Below are 22,898 nucleotides of genomic sequence, written 5' to 3'. Positions count from 1 at the left end.
ACTGTTACCTCTAAATCTCTGTACACACCTTACCGTTGCGTCAAACTCTTCCTACAGCTTGCGTTCTCAGGACTTTCTATCCACCTCAGTCCCACGAGTTTGCACTGAGTTTGGGAAGAGGGCTTTTGTGTACTCTGCTCCGTTTACCTGGAATGGACATCAAAAATGTCTTAAACTGCTTTTATTACTTTGCACAGTTTTAAAACCCTAATTACTGACCTTTTAATGACCGATATGGGAGTGTGCACCTGACCTTCCCTCTCAACCGTATATTCCATTCATTTGGAACCGGATAGCTTTCTACTGAACACACAGAGTGGAAATTGGAGTCTATCTTCTCGTCTGATTATGGAGAAGCTGGTAAGCACATTTCAAATCACGTTGGAGTGTTCCTTCAAAACTATTTTACTTTAATTAAATTTCATGCCGTGGCCCGTGTTTCTATGGCGGTGTTAAGAATAGATCCTGATCGCCAAAGAGGTGGGCTGCTTCCACTTCTACAGTACAGTATGTGTGTTGGGAGCATGGCCTTGTTACCTAGGTAACACTGAGAGACAAGCTGCCTGCACACGGCCCCTTCTCAAAGTATACCAGAGGGAATTGGCCACAGGCTCTGAGAACAACACCTAAGTTGAGCAATTAGAATCTAGTCTATCTGTCTGTCTGTCTGACTGTCTGTCTGTCTGTCTGTCTGTCTGTCTGTCTGTCTGTCTGTCTGTCTGTCTGTCTGTCTGTCTGTCTGTCTGTCTGTCTGTCTGTCTGTCTGTCTGTCTGTCTGTCTGTCTGTCTGTCTGTCTGTCTGTCTGTCTGTCTGTCTGTCTGTATCTGAGACTTTAGGGGCAACAATTTTATTGTGGTCAGTCATATATATATTAGCTAGTCTAGAAGTCTTATACTGAATGGCCTTGCTGAGTTTTGCAAGGGAATAAGAACCTGTACGAAAATAGGCCAGTGTACGTCTGCTAATAGCCTAATAATAATAATAATATAGAACTGAATTAAGAAACCAGACTATATGATGGCCTATTAATGGGCTGTATTAATTTACAGTAGTGTCACATGCCTGTACTACCCCAGGACCGCCCAGTGTGTCAATGTTGTGATTATGTGAGTGTTCCTGTTCCTATAATAACAACTCAATAACCCGTTGTAATTGTCCTTATTATGTAACCCCTTGATTAAACAAACGTCAAGACGCGATCGAGGGACACACCCCTCTCTCTCTCTCTTTCTCTGTTTAGCACGCCCCTCTCTCCCTCTCTCTCTCTCTCTCTCTCTCTCTCTCTCTCTCTCTCTCTCTCTCTCTCTCTGTTTAGCACGCCCCTCTCTCCCTCTCTCTCTCTCTCTCTGTTTAGCACGCCCCTATCTCCCTCTCTCTCTCTCTCTCTCTGTTTAGCACGCCCCTATCTCCCTCTCTCTCTCTCTGTTTAGCACGCCCCTATCTCCCTCTCTCTCTCTCTGTTTAGCACGCCCCTCTCTCCCTCTCTCTCTCTCTTCTCTCTCTCTCTCTCTCTCTCTCTCTCTCTCTCTCTCTCTCTCTCTCTCTCTCTCTGTTTAGCACGCCCCTATCTCCCTCTCTCTCTCTGTTTAGCACGCCCCTCGCTCCCTCTCTCTCTCTCTCTCTCTCTCTCTCTCTCTCTCTCTCTCTCTCTCTCTCTCTCTCTCTCTCTCTCTCTCTCTCTGTTTAGCACACCACTCTCTCCCTCTCCTCTCCCCTCTCTATGTACCATACTAGCCGCGCTGTCAGGTGCAAAGGGGGATTTGGAGATCACTGCCACTGCAGCCACGCTTCTCTAAATCAGATCCCGCCGAATGCATGGGAAAAATAGAACCAAGACCTGACGTTTGGATCTCTCTGGGGGGAGAGAGAGAGAGAGAGAGAGAGAGAGAGAGAGAGAGAGAGAGAGAGAGAGAGAGAGAGAGAGAGAGAGAGAGAGAGAGAGAGACCAAGACCTGACGTTTGGATCTCTCTGGGGAGAGAGAGAGAGGGAGAGAGACAGAGAGAGAGAGAGACTGATCGACTATATGGCCAGCCGGTGGAGAGAGACAGTATGATCCGCGCAGGAGACACCGGCGTCGGGGCGAATGCGTCGAGGAAGCCCCGGCGGCGACACTTGTCTTGTTGCGAGACCGAGAACTCCGGGCTGCTGCCGGCGTGGATGCGCCTCTACTTCTACGGGATGCACGGCGTGACCCTGGACGTCCTCCTGTCGTCGCTGCGGGGGGTCTTAAACGACGGGGACCCTAAGCTGGTGGGCTTCTCCTCTCCGTATCTGTGCGCCATGCACTCCGTGACCCACTTCGCGCTGGACAAGATCTACTCGCAGAAGAGGTGTTTCCGCGGCAGACCCATGGTCTTCCACCTCGTCTTCTACCCCTCCGTGTACATCGGGCTGCAGATCCTGATCGGCAACATCAGCGCTCTGGCGGAGCAGGTGAGGGTCGTCTCGGTGGCGCAGCTTGTCGCGCACTACGTCCTCTCTCTCTACTTCACGCAGGTGTTCCATCCGGGGCTCTCGGGTCTCCGGTACAACACACACCTCGAAATCAAACGCCCGCCGATGGCGGAGGAGGAGGAGGAGGAGGCGGAGGAGGTGCCGCGGGGGGGTGACGCCGGTCTCCCCGGCGCCGTGCGCTTCCTGTTCTTCGGGATGCAAGGCCTCCTGGACGAGGTGGTGTTCACGTCCGCGTTCAACCTCGTGGAGAAGCGGGACCGGACACTGAGCGGACACACGTCCCTGTGGTCCTTCCTGATGTACGGCAGCTGCAGCTTCGTGGTGGAGAAGCTGTACATGCACTTGCACTTCCGCCGCGGCTGGGGGACGTGGCGACGGCTCCCGGTCTACGTCTGCTTCATCTACGCGTGGGAGCTGTCGTGGGGACTCGTCCTGAGGCGGTTCGACGCCTGCTCGTGGGACTACTCGCACTATCCTCTCAATTTCATGGGACTGATCACCCTCCTTTACCTGCCCGGGTGGGTTTGCCTGAGTCTCTACCAGGACGTCCTGTCCAACGTGCTGCTCAGGGTCCGGTGCGCTGAGGAGGAGCAGGAGGGGAACGGGCTTCAGCCGCCGCTGCACGGGACAGATGGACAGAATGGACAACCGGTAGCAAGATACAAGCAGACATAACGTCATGCTTTTAATCAAGTCGCTTCTAAAGGCTAAGGGCCTGTGTCGACCGGGGACGTTTTATGAGTTGTCAGCTCCTTTCTGTCATTCATTTCTATGCTACAGACGCGACAGGCGCGCGCTCTTTTTCCCAGCACCGCGCCTCGCGTTTTAGCGCTCTCGGCGGCCAGCGTTTTTGGGCGGAGCGCTCCCAGCGCCTAAAGTTGAAACTAGTTCAACTTTTGGAGAGGAGCGCCGCTCATCAAGGTAACTTTTTTCGACCGACCAATCAACATCGAGCAAGTGGCGAGAGCCGCGGCAGTCGCGAGACTCAGGAAAACGCTCTGACCATTTATTTTTTTGCTTTTCAAAGCGGTCCGTCTTGAAAAAAACGTCCCGGGTGGACACAAAGCCTAATGCAGTAAATAAGGTACTAATGATGATTATTATGGACTGGATATATTACTAATAGATGTTTAAAAATGTTATAGGGCTACTGAAAAGGGTATTAATTTAGACAGAACATTACCACCACAACAAGAACATTACCAACATACCAAGAACATTACTAACACCAAGAACATTATCAATATACCAAGAACATTACTAATACACCAAGAACATTACCAACACACCCAGAACATTACCACCACAGCTAAATAAAATAACAAAATAACAAAACATTATAATCTAGCTCAATTTCCATTGAAATGTGCAAACAGCCTTAGTCCCAGTGCTTAGTGCTTTATTAAAAATAAAGTATCCAAATAGTTACAGTTTTAGTGCTCCGATCTGCACCGGAACCAAAACTAGGACCAAAATGTACGGACGTTGAGCAAAAAATTACCCCCTGCCACCTGCAGATACTAAACTCCGAAATGGATGAAATGGGATACAATATTTTCCACACAACGGTTTCACCCTCTGTCGTGTGGCAGTGAAATGGTTAACCTGCTGTATTGTCACAGTGAAAGGGTTAACCCTTTGGTAGTGTGGCAGTGAAAGGGTTAATCACCACTACCGTTTCTATCTCGCCGTTGTCAATTGTCTGGAGAGCCTGTATGATATAACGTATTGCATGGTGGTATTAGTGGGATCTCTCACCTCGATCCCAAATGCATTAGCATGCTTTTACCGTAGCTCATATATGCATGATGACAAAAAAGAAGATGCACACACATGCACTTGTGTCTTTTTATTAACCTTAAATAATGCATGACTCTTTAGAACAGAAGATAACCCAGTAATATGTAGCAAGACATAATCTGAAGCAGAGTGAGTCGTTTTTTAACTGTGAACCTTTTATGAACCAAAATCTATCATTTGCTGGAGTGCCTTCCTGTGTGTCTTTGAGGTGGCTGGACTCAAGGAGAGACAGCTTCTCAATGTGCCATTTATTTTTTCCACGGATGGAATAGTCCTAGCCTCAAAAGTTACAGGTTAAAGTTAGCCCTGTTTCTTACCGTTGACGTTGTTGATCAGTAGAGTCCTTTCTCAGTGCAATCAAGTCAAGTCAAGTGCTCCTTTATTGATCCCCTTGGGCAAGGGCGTAACTCTGTTGTCAGTGGTGGAGGGGACACATTTTGGGGTGTGTCGTCAGTGGCGGAGTTGTGCTACGTAGAGTTGTATGGTCGAGGCGGGTGGGGGGAGGGGGGGAGTTGTGCAAGTCAATTTTGGTGAGTTGTTTCTATATACAATTAACTTATGACAAGTCATAATGCCGCGCGAGTCTCGAAATGCGCGTACTGCGTAGTGTGAGGGAGAGAGAGAGAGAGAGAGAGAGGGAGAGAGAGAGAGATTGCGCTATTTATTATCTACAATGTATAAAACAACAGCCTAGAGGCTTTTAAATACAGACAGACAGACATACAGACAGACACCAAGCAATCTCTGAGGATTCCATGGATAGACAGGCCCAGAAGGAACAGGACAGTAAGGGTGCAGCGGCGTTGCATGCTACAGGCTGGTAGAGAACTAAAGGACACCGAAATGATTGAGAAACAAACAGAATACTGAAACTATCTGCGTCACCTGGACTTTGAGCCCGACGCTGGGACAACCTCCACTGTGGAAGAGCAAAGGTCAGGCTCTATCAAGATTTTGCTAGTCAGTGTTGTTATTTTAAGGATTAATGACAGGGTGTGTTTATCATTTTGGATAAGAGTACTCTATATCAATTTGAATCATGAAACTCCGGAGTTAATCTCCTCACAGCCTGTCAACTATCATCGCACCTATTCTTCCCCCAATCAGAATGGATCATCACTATGCCACCCTGCTTGGCTACAGTATATCTGCCTTGGGAACAGCTCATAAATCTGTGAATACAGGTGACTGTGTGTTACGGTGTGATGCTAAATGGACTGCATTTATATAGTACTTTTGTCGAAATCGCTTCACAACTTATGCCTCGCATTCATCCATTCACTCACGTCCACACACAAATGGCAGAGGCAACCGTGCAAGGTGGCAACCTGCTCATTGGGGGTACTTAGGGGTTTGTCAGTCACACAGACACATCGTTCACAGTTTCACACCAAACTGGGGAGGGGTGCTATGTAGCCTATTTGAGCACACCTGAAGACTGGGCTGTTGTTGATATGCAAAGACAGCTGTGGTCGGTACAGTACTTAGCGCCGGGTGCTCACCTGGCTACTTGATATTGCATGACAATGGCTCAGAGATGGACAAGCAGCCGTTTTCCGTGTGGTCCTATCACGTCGCGTCACCGTTTATTATGGTGCAGGGGACACTAACTGCATTCTGAAAACATGCCGGGGACATGTCCCATGTGTCCCCCCCCTTAGTTACGCCCCTGCCCTTGGGGGCCTTGGAGGAAATTCAGGTGCCATAGCAGCCTGGGCGAGGGGAGGTAGAGACAGGAAAGATAGTAATAGAAATAACAATAAGTTCCATGCTGTTTCCTCATACTAGCTCTGGATAATTATCCACAAACCAACCAATGCAAAGTCAATGGGGTCAAGCTCCTGTCTGTACAAGCTGACCAAGGCTCGCTGACATTTACTCCAAGGTGCACAATGCGACAGCATCATTGGTAGGTAAGAAATAAGACTAGGATATAAAAAAAAAAACTAAACTATCCCTTTAATGTGAGATTTCCATTGAAAGAACAAAGCCAGGTACACTTAACGTGAAACACAGAGTATAACTATCCCTTGTGATGAGGTCATCATATTGACCAAACTGCCTGTTAGGCTTGGGCGGTATGACGGTATGATGGTATACCAGGGTATTTAGAAATCCCGACGGTATTGAAAATCAATACCGTCTAAACGGAGTTTTGTTGTAGTGCACACACGCGCCAGCAGAGGGCGAGACCAGTCCTCACTAGTGGGGCGAGCCATGCAGAGCTGGTTGTCTACACACAGGAGGAGGAGGAGGAGGAGGAGGAGGAGGAGGAGGAGGAGGAGGAGGAGGAGGAGGAGGAGGAGGAGGAGGAGGAGGAGGAGGAGGAGGAGGAGGAGGAGGAGGAGGAGAAGGAGGAGGAGGGGAACCCCGCTTCAGTGAGTGAAATTAAATGAGACACGCTTACCGTTGCTGGTGCTGCGGGCTAACTGGCTATTCTGAGAGCTAACTGTAGTGTTGTGTATGATCACAACGGTGTTCACGCTTTACGGTAATGTTGCAACAGTGCTGTGAAAATACCATAAAAAAGCGCTGTGGTAACGAGAGTGTGTGTTGTTGTTGTGTGTGGGATGCTGCGGGGCGGGCGAACTGCTACCATTCTGAGAGCTTAACGTTAGCACTAGATTGCTGCGGGCGAACTGCTACCATTCTGAGAGCTTAACGTTAGCACTAGATGCTGCGGGAGGACTGCTACCATTCTGAGAGCTTAACGTTAGCACTAGATTGCTGCGGGCGAACTGCTACCATTCTGAGAGCTTAATGTTAGCACTAGATGCTGCGGGAGAACTGCTACCATTCTGAGAGCTTAACGTTAGCACTAGATGCTGTGGGAGGACTGCTACCATTCTGAGAGCTTAACGTTAGCACTAGATGCTGCGGGCGAACTGGCCATCTCCGTGATTTGTTTATTTGGTAACACGGGTTGCCCCCCCCCCCCGCTGATGATAATGAAAGTCATACCGTCATATACCGTATACCGGGGTATTAGGTAATCAGGGTATAACGGTATGAAAAAAGTCGTACCGCCCAAGCCTACTGCCTGTAGGTGTATGTGGTTAAACACGCTCCCATTCTGAATCTCCATAATCAAACACCACAATAAACCCATTTAAAGGAAAACTCCAACATTTTGGGAAATTAGCTTATTTAACATCTTCCCTGGAGTTAGACAAGAAGATACATGTACCTTTTTTGTCTCTGTGCATGCATTAGGCTTAGGGAACAGCCGCTCCGTTAGCGTAGCTTAGCTTCATCACTGGAAGTGGGGCAGAGTTAGAGCCTGATGTTCCCTGCAGTGCCCTACAGTCACGAAATACACTCCAAATACAACTCCAAAACGTTCCTGTAAACATGTTGTGACCTGTGTATTTACCACGTGGAGAAATACAAAATAATTGAATTAGACAATTACGTTTTCTAAGCAAATATACTCTGAACTATTTTTTGCCCAACCACTCGTCTCTGGGCGCAGTCAGTGATTTCTACGTGAAGCCGCGTTTGTTGACATTCTCATTCATTCAAAGGATCCGAACCGATTGAAGTTTATGGATACCATGACTTAAAATCCTCTTACCTTGATGATTAAAAGCCTCCCCAATTTAGAAAACAGTATTCCAATGGCTGGTCTTGATAGGCTGCTAGCTAACGGAGATGAAGCTATTATTATTACTGTTTATGTGTACAAAAAGAGTCTAAAAAGAGAGTATATACATTTGAGGGGGAAGAAACTGTACATTGGAGGAGGTTGGGTAGGTGGGGTGGGAAACTGTACATTGGACGTGGTCCACACTTGTACTTTGAGATACAATAAGGAAACACTTGAGTCAGGTGTCGTGTTACATTTTTACTTTCCTCTGAAGACAATCCATTGTTTTCTCTTCCTGGTAAGAGTACCCCACCCCTCCGCTCCACTATTTATAAAAATTGTAAGATGAGATAATTTAATCGTTTATTGATCCCCTTAGGGAAATCTGGGTGTCATTCATAGCAGCACAGGGGGAAGGGGGAGGGGAGGTACAGGTATGGACAGGGTAATAGATGAAAGACATAAATATAGGCAATACAATTTTATCGGAATATGAAAACATGAGAAAAATACAGTGTATAATTAACTCTGAATATAAAAAAATATGAGAAAAATATACAGTGCAAAGGTGCAGATGAGGGTCTGCACTCTGTATGCCCTATCGGTCATAGGCATGGGTCCTTTAGGATGTCAATCAAATCGACCCCCCACCCCCACCTGAAGGTCTGTTATGTTTGGAGATCATACATCAAGCCAGGGAAGCTGGCGTTGTCCTGAATGTCCTCCCCATGAATCTTTAAAGGAATGTTATTCTTACATCATTGTCGCCTTGACCTAATTAAGCGTACGGACCTTGTGTAAGAGGATAGACTCTGTTCCAAGCTGCCTCATGATACAGACACTGGAGATGAAGCCCTGCTCTTCTAACTCTGTTTAATTCACTAGAGTATCTCTTGCTATTCAATCTCTTGAAGGGCCAAACCGGGAAGTAGGGCTGACCCCATCTAGTCCACTGGTCACTCGTTAGCGGTCTTTGGCGACTGATAATTATGTAGGCCTAGTCGCTGAGTCTTTATTTTATGTAATATTTTTTACACAGTGAATTAGTTATCCCCTAGAAAATGATAACGCACATCGACGGCATCACAATGACGTTCTCAAATATGCTTCGGTCAGTAGTGAGGGAAATGTTCCATATTATTTTCAATGTGAATCAACCACTCGATTAGAGTCAACGAAATTCGCTGACTGTTTAAGTTGACTAAGGGTTTCTCTGGACAAGGAGGGACAACACTCTGACACCTCACACTGTGACTCGCCTGGAGAAACATGATATTGTACTAGACCTCTTATCTCCCCAGGAGTTGTTCCCCCACCCCCCCCACCCCCCCCCGATGTGTTCAGCACACAGATCTTACTCAGCACGTCTGAATGAATCCGAATGCCTCGGCCTGTTCCTGCAGGAGAGTGAAGGATGCAATTCAAGGGTCGGGTGGTGTAGCAAACATCACCATACAGTTTCCTATGCAGGAAGAGTCGGTCAAGTTCATTTGATTTTGTCCCGAAGGAAACCCGGGCGGACACGCTGATTTGTAATACATAATTATGTGTTCATACAATTATTTCATTCCCTAGTAATGCACTTATGTATGTATTGACTTGCATTTAAAAAAAACTTAAATATTATTATGGAGCACTTGATGGTTTTCTATTCATAATATCCAACGTATCGAGTATGACGTATTTCACACACTACACCCCGACACGTGTGTAGAATTCCTCCTGTCCATTGTCCAGATCCTACAGCAGCTTGATCCCCGGTCTATTTCCTGTCAGCTACTGTATTAGCAAACACTGGGCCACAACAGGAAATACACTCGGGCCAAAATAGAATGCCTGTGAACAGGTCTATAGACTACTTTTCTTTTTCAAGTTGGAAGCTTAACCTTAACCACAGTGGAGACCTCGTGCCCCACCCTGACCTAAAATAAAGATGAAAACATATATTTTTGTGATCATCGATTCTCTGAGGTTTTCCACAACTAGGGTGGTGTGGGGGATGATGCCTCCAATAAGGGCGGACAGGAAGAATTTACTTCCTGTTTACATCCCCCTGGGGAAACAGGAAGTATGGCGGTACACGAGTACATACAACACGTAGCCGAATTAAATCCTCTAATGTTGCACTCAACATAATTACACCCATGTTAGCTCCACCCAGGGCCGGGCTGGGAAATATAAAAATATAACCCCACTCAGGCCACGTGTGGGGGAATATGTTAGTTACAAAGACGTACCTATCATTTCCTGCATTCTGGGGAATCTTATGCATGTGAATCACAAACGAATGAGCCAACAACTGCTTAGTACAATCTACTGTTATAAACCTTAAAACAAAACCAAAGGTATATCATTAAGGAGGGAGACTCAAGAACTGCAGCCTTGTGTCAGTGGGGTAGGGGCGGGGGGGGGGCATGCAGGCCACTTAGTAGGCCAGCCAGGTCTGATTTGCAATGCAACCTCAGTCTGCACAGTCATATCAGATTTAATGTGACTTACGTCACTCTATATTGACATTCATCACAATTTTGCGCTGGCGGGAGTTACTTGTGAATACAAACATGGAAAACAGCTGTGATGGAGGTGGTCAGTGGAATGACAGTGAGGTGTTTACCTTATTATTAAGTATTTGAGGTGATACTTCTGGCCAAGCAAAACCTGAGGGGACATACAGTACTGCATCAGAACCAGTCTGTGTTTGAAAGCATATTGAAAGAAGAAATGTCTCTCTTTCACCTCCTCCTCGTCCCCATTATCATGAATGAATGAATAGTTTATTTTCGGTCTTTGTTTACAGATAAATCAAAAACACACATGTGTGGACTTTCAAAAGGAAAAGAAAAAATCACAAATGTACATATTCAAAGTAAGCTCACACACAAAATCCAAACTCAATGACCGAAAAAAGGAATAGGCTGAAGCACATGCTTATTTTTGCCTATCCTTTACAATTCTTAAAAACGAAATATAGCCTACTTTAATATAAGAAAGAAAAACTTAAAATATGCCGCAAGATATAATTATATTTTTTTCATTATTTTTAAGAGAAAGAAAAAGATTTTTTTTATGTTTTACTCAAAACTGTACTCCTGAATTATTTTATCCTTCAGGGCCTTTTTAAATCTCCCCTGAGAAGTGCACAACTTCAACCCGTCACTAAGACTATTCCACAATTCAACTCCCAAGTTTGAAACACATCTAGCTTTTACATTAGTTCTTACCTTTTTTACATGTTTTAAGAATACACAACCCTCTTAAATGATACTTTCCTTCTCTTGGTTGAAAGAGACATCATCTGCTCACGAATGAGCTGGCCTCCACCGCAACTTATAAATTAAACCATAAACTGTGACTTCAGTCATCTTCATAACTTCATCATTATTGTTCATTTGCGCATGCAGGTCAGTTCAAGAGGGTATGGGGGGGGGGGGGGGGGGTACTATAAGGGGGTAGCCTACATAAGCAAAATAAAAAGTTTTAGAGCCACTGCAGCCGATACGGTTGTAAGAGACTATTTGATCTCTCTTCTTATACGGCTGTGTAGACTAATCTATCTCTGTTCTGATTGGTGGATATCTACTAACATGGCAGCTAACGATGAAGCATGTCATCTGCATCTCTCTGAACCGCCACAGAGAGACTTTTAACTTTTTCAAAAACTTGAGGATTTTTTCGATGGTCTAACAAACTGTTATTTTGATTGTAACATATTATATAGTGTGTCATTCACTGAGTAAAATAAATTAATCTTTTTTTTTACACTGTCTGAAAGATGAGAGTGAAGCACTCACAGCATGGGAAAAGTTTCAAATATAATTTGATGATTGATTGGTGATCAGATCTACTGTGTGTGTGACATGTTACATGTTTATTAAATCGGAATGATTCTAGATGACTTGGTTTCGACTTGCTTTCTTTCAGAACCTCCGGTTCCTGAAACTATAGTTCCTGCTATAGAGTACTGCTTCTATCACTGTATCTCTATACAGTATCACAGATGAGCTCTCTGATTGGTCTATTTTGCTATGATACTTACTGTGTACAGTACATACCACTGAGCTCTCTGATTGGTATATTCCACTATGATACTGTACATACCTCTGATGAACTCTCTGATTGGTCTATTTTACTATGACCCAGCATCATTCTGACTTCAGTCCAGGCCAACTGACGTTGAGCCACAACTTGACATGAATTAGACTTTGAATCAACCCAAAGGTCAAATCTGACATGAGAAAACTTGAAACTTTGAAGATTTGTACAGTTGTATTCTTGGACTGGATTTGAAATGATCTTCTCTTCTCGCTAAACCATTTTAAAGAATTGTAATTGAGGGGATTTGAACGTGGGACCAGCACACAGGAGCCACTAACCAGCTGAGCTGAATAGTCACACCCATGAGCAGGTACTGGTTGACTGCGACCGACTCATCAGTAGTTGAATGTTGAAAAAAGGGCGTTGATCTTGTATCTAGTATCTCCTGTGTTCAGAGAAGCAGTCTTGGGCGGCCGGGTAGCGCATCGGACTAAGCGTCTGTCTACCACCACAGAGACAGTGGGATCGAATCCAGCTGTGGTGCTTCTGGGTTGGCCGACCGTCCATACTAACACAATTGGCAGTGTTAGCGGGTGGGAAACCCGGCGTGGGTGGGTCCTGGTCATTGTAAACAGCGACTCCTACAGTTCGGTCGGGGCGCCTGCACAGCAAGGGAAGGATCTGGGAGAGGTAGTGTGACCTTCCACACGTTACACTCTCCCAGGGAGAGTCCGCGCTGCCAGGTGAAAAGAAGCGGTGGGCTGGGTACACAAGTGTCGGAGGAAGCATGTGATAGTCTCCGCCCTCCCAGACCGACGGTAGGGGGTAGAGTGCGCAACGACCAGGAAGGGGATTGGGAATTGGCATATAATGACTAACATTGGGATGGGAGAAAAACGGAAAAAGATATTTTTTAAATAAAAATAAAAAAGAGAAGCAGTCTGACTTGGTACATAACAGGAATCAACAGACAGGATACAGACAGATAGTAGATTAAAGGACAGGGATTATAGCTTTCACCTGAACTCCTCTGGTCTCTTTCATGGAATGAGCAGGTTTTATTAATACTTTGCTAAACTCGTACATTCAACCTAAAGTTTGGATCTTTATCCTCCAAAGTGTTTTAACGATCACAACACGTGGAAATGTGTTACAGTAAGTGGTCTCTAACAGGGACTAACTCTATCCAGGCAGTATACAGATCTGCTCTTCCTGAGAAGCTGAAGGACATACTGCACTTTTCCAGCACTCTGAATAGCTCCCCGCTCCACTGTATAGCCATGGAAAGTTGTCATAGCAACCGTGTTTGTGTGTGTGTCTGTGTGTCTGTGTGTGTGGCTGGCTGGCTGGCTGTGTGAATGGGTATTGCCTGTGAGGCTGTGACTGTATGGCATCTCGTTCTTCCTGTGTCTCTATGTGTGTGTGATGTGTGTGTGTGTGTGTGTGTGACCTGACATTCTCCATGAGATTGATGTTGAAATGGTTGAACTGCCTTGGAAACAAACACACACACACACTCTCTCTCTCTCTCTCTCTCTCTCTCTCTCTCTCTCTCTCTCTCTCTCTCTCTCTCTCTCTCTCTCTCTCTCTCTCTCTCTCTCTCTCTCTCTCTCTCTCTCTCTCTCTCTCTCTCTCTCTCTCTCTCTCTCTCTCTCTCTCTCTCACACACACACACACACACACGCTACCTTGGGACACATACATGCTAAACACTTGGGGATACAGTTACATAACAAAGACTAGACTCATGTAAATAACTGTTCTTACCACCTATACATGTATACACATACAGTATATATAACTCTATCCTTAATCAATCAAAGACTGTTGTTTGCTTATATATATATAAGCAAACAACAGTCTTTTATTGATTTGATATATATATATAGACTACTAACTATTTTATTGCACTGTAAAAAAAAAACAGTGATTTTATAGTATGTCTGCATTTTATGTGCTCATTTCATCATTCATGTATTTTCTATTCTACTAAAACTGAATCAAACCATAAACAAAGTGGCCTGTTGGGATGTTACTTATTTTTACTTGTATTTCTATGCCCCACTATCCGCTGGGTGCATACTATGACCTTTATCAGGTAATCATCAGATTACAGAAATGCAAGCAGCCTATTGGAATGTGAGGTTCTGATAATGATTTGATTAATATATCTGCAGTATTTTCTCCCACTTTATGCTTTGCTCTTGATGCTTGTTTTACACTGATTTTATTGAACTGCAACTTTAACTGGATTTATTATTTGAACTGCAATCCCCTGTATGAAAGGTGCTTTACAATAAAGTTATTATTATTATATATATGTAGTATATTATACTGTATATGATTTGGAATCATCTGAGCAGATTATTCACAGAAGCCAACAACAGAGTCATTGATTAAGGATAGAGTTGTTTACTGACAGAATGACGTGTTTCAAAAAGGAGAGTCCCAGCTCACAGCATTGCAGCTAGTAGCCTATAGTTCTCTGGAGAACAGAGAGCTAACAGAGTATTTACTGTAGACATCAGCCCTGTTAATACCTGGAGCTCGTTTGACAGGTCTGCCCAAGGCTGATTGAGAGCCATTAGTGCACATTAATAGTGTGAAGTTCCATAGTATAATTATTTATAGCATTATTTTTTTTACATTGAGCGTTTATCATTAGGGCACAAGTATCTTGTCTTTTGTTATACATGTGTGATAGTACATCAAATAAGTGGAGCATTGATGTACAAATGAGTTATACAATGTACAGACTATAAGAGAATGACATTGATAGAAGAATGTGTGTGTGTGTGTGTGTGTGTGTGTGTGTGTGTGTGTGTGTGTGTGTGTGTGTGTGTGTGTGTGTGTGTGTGTGTGTGTGTGTGTGTGTGTGTGTGTGTGTGTGTGCGTGCGTGCGTGCGTGCGTGCGTGCGTGCGTGCGTGCGTGCGTGCGTGCGTGCGTGCGTGCGTGCGTGCGTGCGTGTGTGTGTGTGTGTACACAAAGTCAAGGAGGGAAGCATGTTTTATAGCCTCCTCTTTCAATCCTGCTGATTGCTGATACAATTGTTAATCATACAGACCTTAAAGGGGCACTTCACCAAAAAACAAAAATGCCTTTTTTGCACATAATCTCACATACATCCAAAAACAGTTTTGCACAGTTATTGAGAGTAAATTACATTGAATATAGCCACCAGCGATGTTATCTGGGACGTTGAATCCTTGTGTTGTGTTATCTACAGCTCAATGAAATGATAAGGTAGCAGTCCCTATAAGACAAGGTATTGCTATTTTTTCATCTGTATTATTTCATGGAGCTGTAACACAACATAAGGACGGACACAAGGATACTGAATAGGCCTACATTTAGGTTACACTGTGGGTGAACAGGTTAACATCAAAAGGCAATTTGCAGCAATGTCCGGTTTCCCAAGCGTAATCAGCACAATTGTGGTTGTACATAGGCATAGATGTAGGGGGGTTGCAGGGGACATGTACCCCTACAAAAATATTGATATTATGAAAGACAAGCCCCCCTCCCCAAAAGAGGTAAAAAATAAGGGGGTCAAAACATTTATACATTTATATATCTTTCTTACCTGTAACTATATATTAACCAACAATTTCAGACACCCCTACAGGACCATACCATCTCAACCTTGCAGACGTGTCTCTCATAAAAGTACACCAGAATGCAGGAAATTAAGTGTTTGACACTCAAGGTCCAGGAGGAGGACCACCAGACCCCCCGCTTAAAGTGTCTCCCCCAATGTTGAAGCCCTTGGTGTATATTTTTCACTGTGCCATGATTTTACACGTCTTGATGTTTGCTCTAAATTATGTTCTAAATTAAACGAGATAAACTTGAATAAAAGAGTGATTATGTTTCTGACTTGTTCCCTTATTCAAGCCCTGCATGCATGGAAATACTGCCATTGCTGTAATTAAAGCACATTTCTATCTGTGTGTGATGATGCTTTAGTGCTGTTGGAGACAGTATGCCTACTTTGATGAGGTTGTGGAGTTGAGATCATAACACTTTTCTGCTTATTGTCGATGACATTGATTCAGAGGTTTACTGCCACTATGGCTTCTTATCAATTCTATTAGTAGGTTGATGCAGACAAGCCTTCTTCAAAATGATATCCTATTTAAATCAACTTCACAGTTGAAGGAATGTTTGCTCAGCTAATAGGCCTACTACTGTTTTCATCTGTCGTTTTCTCATCAAGAGTGAATGACTGAAGTGTGATATGAATTGCAAAACAGGTGGAAAAGGGGCGTTTCAACATCATTTATTTTTAATTGTGTTAACAGGGTGGGAGTTAACGGGGTGGGAGTCAATGGGGTGTTTCAACATCATTTATTTTTAATTGTGTTAACAGGGTGGGAGTTAACGGGGTGGGAGTCAATGGGGTGTTTCAACATCATTTATTTTTAATTGTGTTAACAGGGTGGGAGTTAACGGGGTGGGAGTCAATGGGGTGTTTCAACATCATTTATTTTTAATTGTGTTAACAGGGTGGGAGTTAACGGGGTGGGAGTTAACGGGGTGGGAGTCAACGGGGTGGGAGTTAACGGGGTGGGAGTCAACGGGGTGGGAGTCAATGGGGTGGGACTCGAGGCTTGTTAATGTAAATGAGTACGTATACATGTAGGCATAACGTTACACATGGTTTTATAAATCTGAATATTTTTAGGCATAATGAAGGTTTCCTCATTCCTACCTATGCAAACATTTACATTTACATATAGTCATTTAGCAGACGCTTTCATCCAAAGTGACTTACAAATTGTGAACAAGTCAACAGTATATCTCTGGCAGCTAAGGGGAAGTGGTATTGTTTGTCAAATAGTGTCGAACTTGAGTGTTACACTCTGAGTACATAGTAGTATAGACATATCAGCATGATAGGTAGTAGTATAGTAGCATAGTAGTAAAGTACATAATAGACAGTAAGACATTTTCTTTTTGTGTGTGACAGTGTGTTTTTAGTCAATGGTGGAATTTCAGCTGTCCTGACTGTTGTGGTAAGTTTTTTCCACCATTGTGGAGCGAGGACAGAGAATAGCCTGCTTCTCTTTGTTGACCGCGAGGAGCTCGGATAGGAGTGGGTCTGAGGCAGCCAGAAGATGTAGAGCGGAGGGGTCTTGAGGGAGTGTAGTTAGAGACCACTGACCGGAGCTAGGAGGGAGCCGTTCCCCTCACTGCACCATATCCCAGGTCAAGGACCATGAAGCGGATTCGTGCAGCAATGGGAAGCCAGTGCAGCTCTCTAAGAAGAAGGGTGACATGGGCTGACTTTGGTAGGTTGGATAGGCTTCCAAGAGTTGAAGTGGCTTGGTGGCGGTAGCCGGTAAACCAGCTAGCAGTGCATTGCAGTAGTCGAAGCGAGACATGACTGTTGATTTCAGGATTCTCCACACAGTTTTATAAAACAGACCCCAGGTCATCGTGCTGTGGACAAGAAGGGTCAACAAGGCTCGGTCAGACATTATGGTCTAAGCGTATTGACATACTGTAAAAGTAATTGGTACTGACTGACTGCTGCAGGGGTGTTGAAAAATGAACAAATGAATTACTGTATAAAACAGCCGTTAGAGAGGAGAGAGGAGAACAGAATTAATATCAGGAACTACAGTATCGTCTTAGGTTTTGGACAATTCTAAATTTTTCCTGTAGTGCCTGGCTTTGGAACTGTTGTTACAAATGTATTACAACAGCTTCAAGTAGAACAATAATTACTCCTTGTTTCAATAATGAGTCAATAACAGGAGGTATTCCTGCGTGACGCGTCAGCTTTAAACTGGCACAATGTGGGAAGACTGGTGCTGCGTGTTTATCATGTTTAGACTATTGTGTGGCCAGTTCAGCGTGTGTGTGTGTGTGTGTGTGTGTGTGTGTGTGTGTGTGTGTGTGTGTGTGTGTGTGTGTGTGTGTGTGTGTGTGTGTGTGTGTAGGTGTGTGTGTGTGTGTGTGTGTGTGTGTGTGTGTGTGTGTGTGTGTGTGTGTGTGTGTGTGTGTGTGTGTGTGTGTGTGTGTGTGTGTGTGTGTGTGTGTGTGTGTGTGTGTGTGTGTGTGTGTGTGTGTGTGTGTGTGTGTGTGTGTGTGTGTGTGTGTGTGTGTGGGTGGGTGTGTGTGTGTGGGGGTGTGTGTGTGTGTGTGTGTGTGTGTGTGTGTGTGTGTGTGTGGGGGTGGGGGTGGGGGTGGGGGTGGGTGTGTGGGTGGGTGTGTGTGTACTGTATTCAACTGCTATACTGCTGTCATTCTTGGCTGGGTTGCTCTTGAAAAACAGATGTTAATCTCAATGGGTCTAACCTGGAGTTGTTGAAAGAATGTGTCACTTTTATGTTTTATCTTTTATTACGGATCCCCATTAGTCATCACTGCAGCAACAACTTCCTGGGGTCCACACACAACTAAACAGTACGTACATACATAACATTATAGTAGCATACATTTAAAGATATATTCCAATATTCCTACATATACAAATAATTCCAAATAGCATTACAGTACACAAACAGAGTATCAGATAACAGAAAATACAATAAAAGGGATTAAACTCTCAGCCAGTGTGTGTCTAGATGTGTGTGTGTGTGTGTGTGTAGGTGTGTGTGTGTGTGTGTGTGTGTGTGTGTGTGTGTGTGTGTGTGTGTGTGTGTGTGTGTGTGCGCGCGTGCGTGCGCATGCGTGTGTGCGTGCGTGTGTGTGCGTGCGTGTGTGTGTGAGTGTCCGTGTGTCCGTGTGTTTGTTTATGTACCACTTTATTGCTTGAAAGGTTGTAGATCTACTAGTGGCCACATGTGTGAAGCTCCTCCGGTGACAGAATGCATGACCTTAAAGTCCATTAACACCAGTCTAGCTCATGGTGTACGATTCCATCTGTTGCCGTGACAACAGAACCGGCACGTCCGACATGTCTCACAGAAGGACTCAGATATTGAGTTTAGCCCACAAATACATATATAATATTCATGATGCTATAGATAACATTTTGTATGTAGAGTAATCTTTTAATAATACTAATACATCTACAGAGCTGTTAGAAAGGTGCAGGAGTATTGCTTTGCCCCCCAAACAAATATTGATAAATAATAATAATAATAAACGTTATTTGTACAGCACCATTCATACAAGAATTGCAGCTCAAAGTGCTTCACAACACAAAAAAGACACAAATTAGGCACAAAATTAGCACATAAAGTGCAGACATATAAAATCACAGTTTTTAACATCTTTTTTTATCCACTTTTTCTCCCCATTTTCTATTTTTCTCCCATCCCAATTTTCGTGTTTCCAATTCTTCCCTCCCCTGTCTTGAACGTTGCTAGACTATGCCTCCCACTGGTCGGCTGTAGTGAGGATAGAAGCCTTGCATCACGTGTCCCCTCCGGTACACGAGGAGGCAGCCTGTCGCATCTTTTCACCGCAACAGCTCGAACTCTCAGTGGCGAGGAGTAACGCGTGGGAGGCTCACGCTGCCCCCGATACTTCCTGTTTCCACCGTACCGGCGTCACCCAACCGACCTGTAGGCAGGCACGTGCACACATAGAGCCCAAGGGGAGCTTGAGCACCTGCCTTTTTGAGCCTCATAAAAAAGTGCCCTTTAAAAAAAATATATATATATATTATTATTATTTTCTTTTTTTTACCGTTACACATAGTGTAAAGGCCAGATGAGTGTTTTTGTTATAGATTATTATTATTATTATTATTATTATTATTATTATTATTATTATTATTATTATTATTATTATTATTATTATTATTATTATTATTATTATTATTATTATTATTATTATTATTATTATTATTATTATTATTATTATTATTATTATTATTATTATTATTATTATTATTATTATTATTATTATTATTATTATTATTATTATTATTATTATTATTATTATTATTATTATTATTATTATCATTATTATTATTATTATCATTATTGTTATTATTATTTCCAATAGAAGGATATGATTTATGGGAATGTTATGATTATCTGTGTAACCAGTTGGGTGGACTCTGTTGTACTGTGGGTGGATCACCTGCACCTGTCAGGTGGATCAGCCACAGCGCGGCGGAGATCATTAAATGGGTGATAGGAATCAGCTGTGGGGCTGTAGCCACGGGGGAAAGCATATAATTTTCTGACCGCTTTAGGACGCTTAGGATCGGTTAGAACATTTTAGATAGTCTCTGAACCATTATAGGAAATAGGATCGCTTTGATCACCTCTCCCATGTAACCCATACATTTTCTAAATAAATCGGATATCACGTTGGTATCTGATAACGGAACTCAAGGTGTGGAGACGATTATTTGGATGGAGCGCGTACAGAATCACTCCCCGACTACCATTGGAAGCGGACCCAGGCAGAGGCCGCTACATTAAGTCAGAAAATTGCTGCTATTGAAGCCACCCAAGGAGAGGCGCGCTTCGATAGAGTGAGAAGAGGACTCGTCAGGTTGTTAAAGGCACCCAGGCTAGAGGTGCGCTTCAACAAATGACACCAGGAAGGATGGAAGGAATCGATCAACCACAGCCAAGCCAGTGAATGATCCCGATTCCCGAGGACATCAATGGAACGTTCGTGAGTAGAATTTATGAATGAAATACAGACTACTACGTATGTGGCGCTCGCACACGGCGCTGTGGAATATAAAATAATTATAAAGTTGTCTTAAGAATTGGCGGATAAATATAAACAAGATGTCAGCTTCTGAAACGGATAACATGGATTTGACGGTCGCGGAAATTGAACTGAGACAATTAATAGCATCACGTAAAGGGAGGCTTGCAGCATGCACCCGCAAACAAAATGAGATTAAACTGATGATGATATCAAAGGATGAAGAAGGAGTAAAAACGTACATGGCATTGTTCAATAAGACACTCAGTGCTTTTAAGATTGCAAATGAGTCTGTACAGTATTTACAGGATGATGATGATGATGATAATGAAACACAATGGTATAAACCAAAAATAGATGAATTTAATACATGGGTTAACGAGATTGAAGAATGCTTGATGGAGGAGTATAAGAAAAAGCAAACTCCAGCCCAAAGTCCAATTGAGTCTGTGATCCAAGAGTCTCCAGTAGAGACTCAAGATAAGCTGGAAACTGACCTTCAGGCTACAATAGGCCCAGAGGATAGCATTTCCAGGGCCCCATCAAAATCATCAAAATCATCAAAATCATCAAAATCATCAAAATCATCAAAATCATCAAAATCATCAAGATCAGGTGGAAGCCATTCATCCAGGTTATCTGCCTCCCGTCGAAGGGCTGACACTGAGCGGGCCAGCATTCAGGCAAAAGCCACTGCACTTTCAGCCAGACAATCTCTAAGCCTAAAGGAAGCTGAATTAGAGGCTGAATTAAATCTAAACAAGGCTAAAAGACAAGCTGAATTAAAGGCTGAATTAAGTCTGCAGGAGGCTAAAGCCAGGGCTAAATTAAAGGCTGAGAAGGATAAACTTGACTTTGACACAGACATGGCTGTATCAACGGCCAAACTCAAGATACTGGATGATTATGAGACATCATCGCAAACCAACTCATCTAGAACCATGAGGTATCCATCTCAAACTAACCAGCCACCCTCTCAAGAGGACGAATATGTGTACAAGATGCAACCTAGATGGGATGGTATGAATGAATATGTTGACCGATCACATGCTCTAGATACCTCAGAAGGACTACCGATATTGCAATCACCGGTAGAGTATGCATCCATAAATACTGTTCCAAAAACCCCTGTGCAAAGACAGCTCTTGGACCAGTATGCATGGGCGCACACACCACAACAACAACCACAGCGGCAGCAGCAACAACAGCAGCAACAACAACAACAGCAGCAGCAGCAGCAGCAGCAGCAGCAACAACAGCAACAACAACAGCAACAACCACAACAGCAACAACAACAACAACAACAGCAACAACCACAACAACAACAACAACAGCAACAACCACAACAGCAACAACAACAACAGCAACAACCACAACAGCAACAACAACAACAACAACAACAACAACAACAACAACAACAACAACAGCAACAACCACAACAGCAACAACAACAACAGCAGCAACAGCAGCAGCAACAACCACAACAGCAGCAACAACAACAGCAACAACAACAACAACAACAGAGGCCTCCACAAGCAGTGAGACCCAAACAGCCATATATACAGCCACAACCACCTGTACAGTATCGACCACCACCATATGTGCTACCTCAGCCACAACCTTGGCAACAACCACATGCACCATATCAGCATCAGCACCCTGTGCAGCTTCAGCTACGACCATCTGGAGCTACAGCAGGACAACAGGGTCAAACCCAAACAGACCAGGTTCTATCAAATGTCATGGCAAGACAGAATGACATTACAGATATACTTGTCACACAGCAGAATCTGGCGCTACTCCCAACCAGGGAGATTCCCATGTTTGAGGGAGATCCTATGAACTTTAGGTCATTCATGCGAGCCTTCGAGTACGGCATAGAAAATAGAACCACCAGCGATCAGGATAGACTCTACTTTTTGGAACAATACACCACAGATCAACCTAAAGATCTTGTGCGGAGCTGCCTACACATGCATCCACAGGATGGATATGTGGAAGCCAAAAGACTACTTAAAGAGAATTTCTGTGATGAAATAAGAATAACAAATGCTTATATAAAGAAGGCCTTGGACTGGTCCAGCATCAAACCGGAGGATAGTCAAGCTTTGCGCGCCTACGCCCTCTACCTGAGAGGATGCAGTAATGCAATGCAGGAGCTTCACTATATGGATGAGCTGGACAATCCATCTAACCTACGACTGATCTTATCCAAGATACCCTTTAGGATCAGAGAAAGGTGGAGGTCAACGGCCTACGACATCCAGGAGCGCACTGGGCAAAGAGCCAAATTCAAGGATCTTGTGGCTTATCTGGAGAGACAAGCTAAAATCGCCTCCGACCCATTGTTTGGTAGTATTCAGGACTATGGTACTGACAGAGCTGCCCCAAGGTA

At 44.0% G+C, this 22,898-nt stretch overlaps 1 protein-coding gene across 1 annotated transcript; it reads left to right on the top strand.

Annotated features, from left to right (window-relative positions):
• Positions 1-1,735: 1,735 nt before the first annotated feature.
• Positions 1,736-4,740, top strand: tmem229a (transmembrane protein 229A). The gene has a single exon (XM_084330585.1). The coding sequence runs from the start codon at positions 2,052-2,054 to the stop codon at positions 3,129-3,131; it is 1,080 nt and encodes a 359-aa protein (XP_084186711.1). The 5' UTR covers positions 1,736-2,051; the 3' UTR covers positions 3,132-4,740.
• The last annotated feature ends 18,158 nt before the right edge of the window (positions 4,741-22,898 follow it).

The sequence above is a fragment of the Notolepis coatsorum genome (genome assembly GCF_963971535.1).
Source record: "Notolepis coatsorum genome assembly, chromosome: 15".
Lineage (NCBI taxonomy): Eukaryota > Metazoa > Chordata > Actinopteri > Aulopiformes > Paralepididae > Notolepis > Notolepis coatsorum.
Note: the sequence above shows the minus strand (reverse complement) of the source record. Positions and strands in the feature narration are given on the sequence as shown.